We start from the raw sequence: 12,748 nt of genomic DNA on the forward strand, positions 1-12,748 counted from the left end.
ATTTAGATTGGATATGAGAAAGAAATTTTTCACTCAGAGGGTGGTGAGGCAGTGGAACAGGTTGCCCAGAGAAGTTGTAGATGCCCCATCCCTGGAAGTGTTCAAGGCCAGGTTGGATGAGGCTTTGAGCAACCTGGTGTAGTGGAGGGTGTCCCTGCCCATGGCAGGGGGGGTTGGAACTAGATGATTTTTGAGGTCCCTTCCAACCCTAACCATTCTATGATTCTATGATTCTAATTAGGGAATTGGTTCTGCAAGAGTTTGGAAAACTACAGATTTTTTTGAAAATGAAGCTGTGTGTGGCCTTAAAAAACACAGTGAGATTTTTGTTAGGTCTTGTATATCTGCTTTTTAATAGTGAGCGTCATCATCTTCGCAACCTAGCATTTTTCCAATTAAGTTTTAATTTGCACCATTTTGTGAATATTAAAAAATAAATTCACAGTACAGAGTAATGAACTGGAAGCAGCAGTCAGTGTACTTAAGTGAAGTCTTGTTTCCATACAGACTTCCAAAATGGAACTGGTGGTTCTATTCTCTGTCTGCATTTGTAAGCTATATATATGCTATCAGACATAGCTCAAAGCACACAAAAAGGTCATGCTCTTTATTACTTTCAAAAGCCTTACTAAAATCTGTCATGTGAATGAATGGAAACAAAAGCTCCATTTTCTCTTGCAATGGAGCAAGGAGAAGCAGCACCTTTGACGAAGCTGGCAGAATTAAACAGCCGTGAAGCCACCAGGAGAGTATATGACTGTGTGTCATTTTCTCAGACTCTCATGATAAGAGGAGCAAACTACCAGCACCGTGTTGATGTGATAGAAACGTCCATGGTGGTTCCTGCTGTTTACCGTGAGTTGCGATAGAGTGATAGTCTGCTGGGCAGTGTTATTTCCATCTGGCTCTGCAAGGCACATCAAAATCCAGTTTGAGGGAATGAATCAGAAGCCTGAGGATACACCAGCTAAGTCACACATAACCCTGTTGACTTGTTTTGCCTATCGAGTGACTCTGAAAACACTGCCATGTCTGGGAGGCTTAGTTTGTGCTGCTTCATAAAACCAGGCTTACTATACCTAAACCATTCTGTTTACTGTGTCCAAATTCTGGTCTGCCTGGGAAAAGAAGCATGCTGCTCAGAGCTGCTCAGTTGTGGCTCATCTCTGCCTTGACCTGGTCTCTCCTTCCTGACTCCCTCACCTCCAACAGTGTGTCGACTGGGCAGTGATTTTTCAGGAGGGGTTCTGGCGGGTGGATGTGGCAGACAGCCCATGTAGCTGTATTTTCTTTTGCGTGGCTGGCCTAGACCTTGGCTGTGGCTTTGCCCCAGCTCTGCCCGGCTGGAGTGAGGAGGAAGAAAGATAATTAGGTCTTGTTTGCAGTGAGTGGATGGTTGTTTCTGTGAGGCTTGTAAGATTGTGTACTCCTGCTTCTCCTGTAGAGTTTTCCCAGGTACTAGCTTCTGAGCATCAAGATTAAATACTGAAAATCAGCATTTCTTTGGCCAAGTCACAGCCTTCCTGGTCAGCCCTCTGGTGCACTCCTCCCTTGTCCACAATGGAACACCTTGCGGAAGCTCAGGATAAGTGCTTATCTTTTCAATGGCATAGCCCTAGCTAGAGATTGACCTATGGCTCTGGTCAGGTTCAAATGTTCTCTATAGAAGGTGGTGTCCATGGCAGACTGGACTGTGACTAAAGTTCACCCAAGTGTAGAAGGTCTGCAGAAGTGCCTTGTCTCTCCTGAACCCCACTACTGGGAGGAGATATGTAAACAGAAAGGTCCTCTGACTGGATGAGCTTTACAGTCCATGGAATGAGCTTCTGCACTGCTCCTTCTGGTTAACATTCTGGAAGCAGTTAACGCATTAATGTTTTTTGAAGATTGCTGATGAAGGACACCGGTGTAACAGGTTACTACTACATGATAGCTACCAACTCATTTTCTGTGGGACAAGGGCATTCTGTCATCCTTTCTTTAGCTAACTCTGCAAAGCACTGTCCCTGGATGTTTTGCAGATAGCTGAGTAGGTGAATTTGGACAGGTGACTTCCATTCTTTGAGCATGATGGTTTGATATTTGTTCCTTCAATCCTCCCCAAAGTATGGTGACTACTCTCTTGCTACTTTCCTATGGAGAAAATCCATTGCCAGCTATTGGAACTTGGCTTAAAAATCAGTGGCAGACTTTACTCTGTGTTGGAACATAGGAACATTGTGCTGTCTGTAAACTGGATTAGTAGTTTGCTATTCTTATGCTGTTAACATATTGATATTTCTTTTTTATTCTCCTCTATGTAATAGAGAAGCCTAAGTTGGACAGCTCTGACAAAAATTTCAGATATAAACCTTTGCTAGCAACAAATCTATCAGCCCTGGTAAGATCCTCAGTTAAACTACCAAAAGTAATTGAACAGAGTACCCATTCTTCCTTGAGTACTTTAGTTGCTACCTGCTTTCTGTTTTCTCCAAAACTAGGAAAAGTAGAATTAACTTTCTTAAAAATGAGCTACTTTGAGTTGTTTCTTTCAGGACATGCCCTTCAGATACAGAGGTGGTAGCTCACTCCCTTTTGCAATGAAATGAATTCTACTGCATGTGCTCTGCAAAATTCCTGGCACAGCTTGTTCGGCATGTGAGCACTAAGAGTTAGCTTCCAGTTTTGCCAGGTGTGAGTGTTTCTGATAGTGATTTCCCAACACTGTTTAAGCTTCTTGACTTTTGATGAGAGTGAAACACCCGGTTGTCAATGACTTCAATGTATCATTCTGTTTTGTTTTGGGTTTTTTTATTCCTTACACAAATCAGATTTACCAAACCAGTGTTCTCCCGATCCTTGTCACAAAGAGGGGACCGTCAAATGTGAAGATCTCAAGGGGGACTTCTATTGTGAATGCAAGCATGGCTGGCAGGGAAAAACATGTGAAAAAGGTAATTGGATTTCATTGTCTTTTATACAGATGTGTTTGATTTTGCTGTATTTTCCAATGGTCACTGATACTGTGCTGCACAGTTAAAAAGTCATGGAATTGAACCTGTGTTACACACTGCTTGTGTTTTTACCATTCTGTGAATCAGGTAACTCTGTCATGTCAACGTTTTTAATACGCCTTGAATGGATCTCAGCTAGCTCAGTTTCAGCAAGGTAACCTAAGAAGTTACACCCCAACTTTCTATCCCACACCTCTGAAAGGGGCAGCAGAAATAGAGTTGTAGTGGCTTTTCAAGCAGTCCTGCCTCAAACTGCTGCATCTCCCTGATGTAACGAGATCATAGACTGCAAAGCCAGAGAAGCTGGCCCATCTTCCTTTCTAGCACCCCTTCTAGGGGAGCAGTGACTTTCAGCAAGCAAGTTGGAGTCTGAGTCTGATGATGCACAGACTGATGGAATTAGTCTGTTGAAGCCTCCTTGCTAATAGGACCTCATTCCACATCCACTTAATCCCGCTGTGTATTTCCCTCCTCTCCAAAGAGAATATTCAGGCAGAAACTATTTGTGCAAGAAGTTCTATGCCCCCAGAGGACTTTCTCTATTCCTTTATGAAATACTGAAGTTCCCTTCCCTCCTCTTATTTTGTGTCTTCTTTTTTTCTGCCTGTAAGGCTTCCTGCCAAGGCCACTGCTTTTCTGCCTGCCAAAATTAAGTAATTGCCAGAAATCACATTCAGCCAGTCCAGAGTTGTGGCAACCAAGACAGCAGGAGATCCAAAGCCTCTCTTTCCGATGTTAATATTGTGGGGAGATTATAGGATCACTCACAAGCAGCTTATTTAGGCATTGAGACAGTTGTCTGATCAGTATGCAATCAGCTTTGAGAGCTCAGCAGCTGATCAGTCTGAAGCATATCCCCTCTTTTTCTTATAAAATGCCATGAAATGTGCTGTTGTGCCAGTCAGCTAACTCCAGAGTCCCATATACAGGCAGGACATAATGAGCAGGTAGAGCACATCAAGGGTGAGATCCAGGCTTCCCTGAATTTAACAGGCTTTTGCTGCAAACTTCAGTGGAGCACTGTTTAGCTCACAGTGCTCAATAGCAGTGAACTTAAAACTGTGTTTTCTGGAGTTCTGCAGTAGTAAGGATATATTGTTCTTGATTTATTTAAGGCTTTCATCTTGAACTTACTGGTCATAATATAATTTTTAAAGTTAATTATGATATAAAATACATTGGTTACAAGTAGTTTGCTTCTGCAAACAAACTTCACCTCCACAGTGGCTAAAAATACTCTTCTGCATTCTCAGAGCTGCGAAGGGGACACTCAGTTACAGTTCCTTCTCTTTTTTTTTATTAAGTGACCGTAAGCTAATGAAGTGTTGGAATGAAATCTTTGTACTTTTTGTAACAGTTGTGTTGCAGCTGTGGTGGTGTTTCTTGTTTGGTTTTTCTCCTTCCCAACTCCTGTCCCACTCTCACCTTCCATATTATTTACAGAGATGAAAAGCTGACTGTAACCCTTTCTTTTCATGCAGATATTGACGAATGCAGAGCACAGAACGGTGGCTGTAACCAGCTCTGCCTCAACAAGCTGGGCAGCTACCGTTGCTCATGCTACAGTGGTTATGCTCTTAAAGACAGCAAAACGTGCGAAGGTAAGTTTTGCTGTGCCCCTCAGTTTGCTTCAGTGGATGCTTCATGACTTGTGTCTGTATCTCGGGGAGCTGGGTGGCACTGAGCAGCCCTGGTCTGCTCCCTGGCCTGGCAGAGACTTGCTGGTAGCTGCTGTTAGCTGTGCTCTGCTGGGGTTGTGCTGGGTGCTTCTGCCAGCGCCACGTGCCTCGGCTTGTCAGCAGGCACACCGTGCTGCTCTCCGATATCATAACACAGGCGAGATTCACAGAGGGTTTGTGGCTTGGATTGTGCTGAATTGGTTTAGCTGATCAGCCCTCATACCCTGACATCGAGAGGTGGAAGGGCTGGCCGGATGCGTTGTTATGATTCTTTCCAGGCTCCTGGTGTTGTAGTTTGTCTTTGCCGTTTGTTTTTCTTTTGCGTGTTTCTTATTTTAATTTACCTTTCTAAATTTGGATATGTGCAAGCAGCTAACGAATTCAGATAGATAGAGATGGATAAACTCACTGCAACTGGATATTAAGAACCATGGAAAGGCTCTAGTGAAGATTGGCAACTGCTTTACATAGCAGCTGAGCACTGAGAAAGTGAGGATCTGACGGATCTGGTTGAAACTGCCGAGTGAATTTATATAACCAAAACTTAAGCAACTGAGATTTTAAAAGTGTTAAGAAACTGCATGCTGAGACACGCACTCATTAATGATCACGGGTGGCTGTTAAAGTCAGGTGCATCTCAGGAAAAAACAGGCAAGTCTGTGTATGTAGCTCTTACCGATGAACGTGATGACATAGTTCTAAACAGTTCACATACCTGATCTGAACACGGTATTCATGCTACCAGCAAAAAGACAAAGAGCAGGATTTTATTTCTGTGTCACTTCCACTGTTTAAAGCAATGACAGTATAAATTACATGATATCTCTTTCTAATGGGAGCTCATTTCGCATTGTTTTTCCAGTAGTGGTTAATGGCTTAAAGAAAGAAACACCAACTGGTTTTGAGAGCCTGAAGTCACTTCTTATAGCTAACCCTAAAGGCAGATTCTTACAGATACCGTTTTTTCAGTTACCTAAACAATAGAGGGATCATTGACCCTGAGTCCACTCCAGTGTGTGAACAGTGAAGTGATTATACTCATCTGAAGTAGTGTTGTTTAATTGTGTTTCGCAGACATAGATGAATGCACAGCATCAACAGACATCTGTGGAGAAGCGCATTGTAAGAATTTAATAAGCTCATACGAGTGTGTTTGTGATGCAGGCTACAAGTACGATGACTTGAGAAAGACTTGTCAAGGTAAGCTCATGAAATAATGTCATGTTAGCATTTATTACATGATTTGAAGCTGTAAAAACCTGGAAGCTTAATTTCAGGCTTCAGTAAAAGTTTTAGTTTTTTTAATCGTACACACCGGACTTCTGTTCCCTTTCCCTGTTTGTGAGTGAGGTTGCAGTTTGAGGTCATCTTTGAACTCATTGAGTTTGCAGTTGTCTTTGATGACTTGAATCAAGCTGTACAGGCTAGAGTACTGAGATTTCTTGGGCTTATGACAAGTACAAAATCTGGTGGAAACTCAGAAGCATCTGTGCATGTTGCTGTCTCTCTTTGTAGGACAGGAAAAGTTACAGAGCAGTAGCTGTTGTTGTTTCAAAACCTGTCTTGTGGTATTACTCTGAACCAGGAGCTTAACATGCATTGAAACCATGCACAGTTCTGCTGGCTACACTGCCTGCAAGCTTTCTCAACTGAGTAAGCTTTGAAAGTGTTCCAAAACTAGCATTGTTCCCTGCCTTTGGCCTAAGTTAACATAATGACTTGAATCACACGGCAACCAGCCCTCCTGGGCTCTAAGTGTTTACCTGTGCCTGTGGGCCATTGCAATTTGTTTTCCCACATTTTTTTGTGAAGCGGATAAAAACAAGCCGAAGGGAAAAACAAGAAAATAATGAATGAGAAACTCAGGTTTTACTTGTCTGTTGAGGATCCAGCTGCTGAATAGCAATGAAGCAAGCAGTCCCTGAGTTGAGTTATTGAGAGCAGCCCTGAGGAAAAGGACTTGGGAGTGCTGGTGGATGAGAAGCTCAACATGAGCCGGCAATGTGCGCTGGCAGCCCAGAAAGCCAACAGTGTCCTGGGCTGTATCAAAAGCAGCGTGGCCAGCAGGTTGAGGGAGGTGATTCTGCCCCTCTACTCTGCTCTCGTGAGACCCCACCTGGAGTACTGTGTTCAGCTCTGGAGTCCCCAACACAAGAAGGACATAGAGCTACTGGAACAAGTCCAGAGGAGGGCCACGAAGATGATCAGAGGGCTGGAGCACCTCTGCTATGAAGACAGGCTGAGAGAGTTGGGGCTGCTCAGCTCGGAGAAGAGAAGGCTCTGGGGTGATCTTATAGCAGCTTTCCAGTACCTAAAGGGGGCCTACAGGAAAGCTGGAGAAGGACTTTTTACAAGGATGTGTAGTGATAGGACAAGGGGCAATGGATTTAAACTGAAAGAGGGCAGATTTAGGTTAGATATAAGAAAGAAATTCTTTACATTGAGGATGGTGAGGTACTGGAACCGGTTGCCCAGAGAAGTTGTGGATGCCCCATCCCTGGCAGTGTTCAAGGCCAGGTTGGATGAGGCTTTGAGCAACCTGATGTAGTGGAGGGTTTCCCTGCCCATGGCAGGGCGGTTGGAACTCGATGATCTTTAAGGTCCCTTCCATCCCTAACCATTCTATGATTCTATGATTCTATGATTCTATGATTCTATGATTCTATGAACCTAAGTTGAAGAAGCAGGAGCCAGTCAGCACAGGCGTAGCAGAAGGGGTCTGAAGGAAGGAAGTCTTGCCTAGAAGTTAAAGCCTAGGGCTCTGAACCAGCAGACAAGGAGTTGAGCTCTGCTTTCAGCCCTCCAGCTGACTTGCTGCATGTCTTTGGGCAGCTGGAATCTGTCTGTGAAAATAGATTAGTGCAGATGCTAATTCTAACTCTTCCCTCCTGTAAAGATGTGGCATAGGGTAAGTGCAGGCTACGGAGCACATGGACATGCTCAAATGGAAGGTGCTACAAAACAGCACTAATAACATTTTTTTCCCTTGGATGATCCATGTTTAAACAAACTCAATTGCTGTTTTCTCCTCTTTTCTTTGCTGGTTTTGTGTAGATATAAATGAATGTGAAGAAAAGCTCTGTGAACAGACCTGTGTCAACTCGCCTGGGAGTTACACCTGTCATTGTGATGGCAGAGGAGGAGTAAAACTTTCCAGGGACATGAATACATGTGAGGTACATTAGTCTTCCTTGCCATAACTGCAGAATAGACCTTTATTTTACATTGCAATTAAGAATAACTGATAAAGCTCTGGACCAAAGCCGTTTGAGATGAGCGACTAGCAGGGGGGAATCATATTGGCAAGGCCACATGAGCTGGGGACAGTAGCTCTACAGAAAAGAAGGGTCTCGTTAGCCTTTTTTGGGAGGAAGTTCATTCAGAATCTGTCTTTGTGTGCTCCTCCTATCCCCATTCCAAAAAGAGCATGCCAGCGATAGCCCTGCCAGCCCTCCGTTTGGCAATGAGCTACATCTGGCTGCACAAGCTTTTCCAAGTTAGACCCAGGAGGACGATGCGAAGGTCTCAGGGCACACGGTGTAAGTTACAGACCAGCACTTGCACTTGACACTTTCGTCCTTCAGGCATTTGAGGTAGATGGGCTTCAGTGGTACAGGGTGCCTCTACAGAAACTGGCCATCCGCAAGTTCTTTGCTTATTTTTTGTTGCAGGTATGACGTTGCAGTAGAAAACCTTATGCTATACTTTATGAGTATGATTTCATTTTGCAACAGGAAAATTATCCTCTGAGGCGGATAGGAGGGAGGAGGGAAGGAAGGAGGAAATGTTCTCAGTACCAAAACAACTGTATTTTGAGAGTATAAACATTAAAGTGCCCTAGCCTGCTCTATGTATAGCAAATACATGCAAAAAGAAGAGGAGGCATACTCTCTGGTTCTCTTTCTGCTGTGCGAGGAGAATAAGCACTCAAAAATGTGTTTTGATTATAGAACATAATACCATGTGTGCCCTTTGCTGTCGGAAAAAGTATTAAATCCTTGTACCTGGGGAGAATGTTCAGCGGCACTCCCGTTATCAGGCTGCGCTTCAAAAGGAGACAACTGACGAGGTGAGGACAATTGAGAACGACAGTTGAATGCGCTGTCTGGCTTCAATGCATGCAATGGAGTTAAGTCGTTACAATAACAATTATTCTTATGATCATCCTTGTTTGTTTGGATTATGGAGCCCTGTAATACCAAATGTTATCCAAACCAGTAATTGAGAAAGGCAGCCTTGACCGCAGAGCCCCTAGGATAATTACTGAAGTACAGTAATGTGTCCTTTATTCTTGATGCTATTTTGAAATCTGTCTTCACACCTTAAGTCTTTCAGGAGGGCATTAGAAGCCAGTATGTTTTAACAGAGCTTTATAACTGTTAGAATTGATGCTATCTGTATGGAAAGTACTCTGTGGTATTTGAACTCTGCATAACTAATTTATTTCTTGGCACCTGTGCGGTCAGACTTGTGGCTGAGTTCGACTTTAGAACCTTTGATCCTGAAGGTATCCTTTTCTTTGCTGGAGGCCATCAAGACAGCACGTGGGTAGTCTTGGCTTTGCGCAAAGGACGGCTAGAGCTGCAGCTGAAATACGATGGAATAGCCCGCGTGACCAGCAGCGGACCGCTTATCAACCACGGCATGTGGCAAACGGTGAGTCCACACCCCTGCTGAGACCTTACCCTTTCTCAGCTTGTTCCTGGTGGGCTCTGTCAAGCACAGTTAGACTTTAGATATTCTTGAAAAGATGGTTTTCCAACCTATGTATCCGTTCAGTGTACGCCAGTACAATAGACGTTCTAAGTTAAGAATGGGATATTTTCCTAACAAATTGAATTATATTTATATCCATTGCAAACTAGACCACATCGCTAATTCGCACAACCAGAGCACACTCAGTGCCTCTGGGATGCAGCAGTGCTAAGCTCACTTCACATTGGTTTGAGAAGATGCCTGCTGGGTGAGGGCTGGAAGGGAGTAAGAGGGAAATCTGTGGCTCTTCCCTTAAGGAAGTTTCCAGGGGTGGTTTGTTTGCTGTGTGGTGTGTGTGGTTGGTTCTGTTTATTCATCTGTTTGTTTGTTTATTTGTTTAATCACAGGGTTCAGATTGTCTGAGCCCTTGACAAACATCTTATGCTACAGTATCCTTTTTTATACTCCTCAGGCTTATTTCTATACAAAAGAGTCCGTTTCCCTTGTAAAGATGCTGGGGTCTGTTAGAAACTAAGTGGAACTCTGCTTACTAATAACATAATCCCAGCAATCTCACAAGGTGATGCACTGGAGCTTGTAAGGATTCATTTTCTTGACGCTCTCTCAGAACATCTCCTGGTGGTTCAGGAAGCACCATGGGTGTTACTATTTGTGACAGGATCAGGAAAAGCGTCCTGTAGTATGATCTATACTAGATTAGCAGTTTATATATGCATCTTCTCACTTGAGCCTTCTTCTTCCCTTTCATTGTTTCTTAATTAGATCTTTTGACTTTATTTGTCTCTTGAGGAGTAGGTAGGAAGTTCTCAGCTGACTCACATGTGAGACAAATACAAATACTGGTAATTCTGAATAATTTTCTGTTTTAAATTTTTTAGTATTAAAAAAATCAGAATTATTCACTGAAGAAAAAAGCAAGGTGGTAAAAATTTTGTGTCTAGTGAAGAACTAGAAGTCCTTGAGTGCATTCACTGTCAACTACTGACATTTTGTAACGTTTCCAGCATATGAGGTGATGTTTAATTCAGTTCCTTTACTGTCACTGGAACAATTTTAGATTCCAAATGGAGAGCTGTAGAGGTTCAGCAAAGCTGTAGATAAAATGTATGACATGCTGTATCTTTACAGATAGGAATAGCCTCAAGCCAATCTTACTAAATTTGTTATGTGTTCTGCTAATTTGAAATATGGCAGTTGTAATTGCCTGCACAGGGAGAATGGTGATGGAAGACGTGAAAAGCAGTCGATGCCACTGGGGTGACTTGGGAGTCGCAAAGAGCAGCCATTACCAAGTTAAACCATTTAACAGAGGAGCATAACTTACTTGTTAAGTGCCAGACCTCATTATGAAGTAATTACAAACTTTCCCATATAAGTTTCGGGAATACATTAGCTGAAATGCATTTTCTTTCTTCAAGTAATACAAAAACGCTCAAACACACAAGAGTTATGAGGTAAATACAGGCTTTGTTTGCTTTCTGCAGGGAGAGAAGGCAGTATGATAAAAGTAAGTATCATTTTTAGGCAATAATTGTTGGTCTTCTGCCAGCCAGCAGTGTCAGGGCTCGTATCCTCAGATACCACCATAACCCACAGTGTCTGGTGGCAGTTGCTGCAGCAATGCACTCTTAGTCACGGGGTTTTTTTGGAGTTTGCATAAATCCCCTGGAATCTCTTCCCCAAGGCTTTTTGGGACGGTACAGGCAGAGCTGAGGGTACTGTGAGAGCAGCACCTGCCGTGTGCGGCGCAGGCGGCCAGGGGCCATGCCAAATGGGGGGACAGAGGAGTCCTTGCAGCCAGCAGTGCTGGGGCTCAGCAGCTGCCGGGGACAGGGTACGATGCGAGCGGAGGAGAGGGCGTCACACAGTGCTGGCGCGGGGAGCACATGCTTGGAGCTGGTCGATGGCCACAGCTCTGGCAGCTGTCTCCCAAAGTGAAATCATTGATGTTGTGCCTAATACTGGCCAAAGGCAAAAGGATTTACCCACAGGTGAAAGGCAGCAGGAGGAAGGAGCCATTTGTCTCTTGACTTCGTGGTTGACTCACTTCTGAGGCTTGGGATGCTGCTTGGGGTGCTGTTGGTTTCTCCTTTCTCTGCTCTACTTTCTTATCCCTTGCCTCCACCCTGCAGGTGCTTTGTTCTCTTCTGCTTAACATCCAGTGTCATCTCTGTCTCTAAATGCCATTTAATCTGTATGACTGAGCCATGCAACTATAAATCTGCTCCTCTATCTTATTCCCTCTCTCATTTCTCCTTTTTCCACTGTCCAGTGTGGTTTTTAATTTGGGAAATCCTGTTCTGGAGGGTTATTCCTTTTTACTTAACTCCTTTTAAAAAACATGTAGCCACACGTTTCATTTTAAGTATGGACTTGTGGGTACTTTTCAGCCTCACCTTCGGTGAAGCACAGCCCCTCCAACCTTCAGAGGTCACAGTCCAGACTCAAGTGCAGTTTGAGAGCTTTGGTCTGGACTTCTATATGCACAGGATCAAGCCCTTAGTTTTGATTAGACCTAGAACAGTGGAATTTGGATACCTGGGAGAACTTTATAGAGATCGTGAGATTACATTAGTAATGGGTGATAGAACAAGAGGAAATGGGTATAAGCTTAGTTAGGGGAGATTCAGGTTGGATGTTAGAAAGTATTTCTTCTCTGAAAGGGTTGTCAGCCACTGGAATAGGCTGCCCAGCGAGGTGGTTGAGTCCCCATCCCTGGATGTGTTTAAGAATAGTTTAAGAATAACTACTTAGGGATATGGTTTAATGGGGATTAGGGACGGTTGGACTGGATGATCTCTAAGGTCTTTTCCAACCTAGAAATCTATGAAATCTATGAAATCTATGAAATCTATGAAATCTATGAAAATAGTAATTTTACTATTTAACTTTCAGCAGATGAAAAAACAATGGCTATTTAAAAGTAAAACATGAGAAAAAGCACAAGTGTATGTCTTTTGGTCTCTTGAGCAAAAGTCGCATACTTTTATGGAAATACGAAGGCATTTTCAAAACTTCAGGCCAATCTTCCTACCTAGATATTTTCTCTGATGTTGGTCCCTCCTAATCTATTTTTAAACTATCATTCCCAGCATTGAAAACACAAACAAGCAAGCCTCAGGAGAAACTTCTAATGTAGGTATTTATGCCCAATCCAGCTGGATGAAGTGGCATGTATGAACTGACGATAGCAGAGAACACACTTGCCTTCTGTTTGTTTTGCATTTCCAAAAAAAGGCATCATTTTGTCTTATTTTCAATGCTTAGTTGGCACGAGGACAGTATGGTTAGCAAAAATAATAACCTACCTGCACTGTTAAATGTCAGAACCGAAGGTTAAGCAATCACGAGCAGATTCAT

At 43.3% G+C, this 12,748-nt stretch overlaps 1 protein-coding gene across 2 annotated transcripts in view; it reads left to right on the forward strand.

Annotated features, from left to right (window-relative positions):
• The window catches only part of GAS6 (growth arrest specific 6), a 43,420-nt gene that overhangs the window by 19,502 nt on the left and 11,170 nt on the right, over positions 1-12,748 (forward strand). For both annotated transcript variants that reach the window (XM_086610722.1, XM_086610726.1), the window contains exons 5-10: positions 2,811-2,933; positions 4,475-4,594; positions 5,747-5,872; positions 7,727-7,848; positions 8,623-8,741; positions 9,139-9,328. In XM_086610722.1, the coding sequence (XP_086466848.1) occupies positions 2,811-2,933; positions 4,475-4,594; positions 5,747-5,872; positions 7,727-7,848; positions 8,623-8,741; positions 9,139-9,328 (800 nt within the window). The remainder of the gene's footprint in view (positions 1-2,810; positions 2,934-4,474; positions 4,595-5,746; positions 5,873-7,726; positions 7,849-8,622; positions 8,742-9,138; positions 9,329-12,748) is intronic.

This window comes from Tauraco erythrolophus, chromosome 1 (genome assembly GCF_009769465.1).
Source record: "Tauraco erythrolophus isolate bTauEry1 chromosome 1, bTauEry1.pri, whole genome shotgun sequence".
Lineage (NCBI taxonomy): Eukaryota > Metazoa > Chordata > Aves > Musophagiformes > Musophagidae > Tauraco > Tauraco erythrolophus.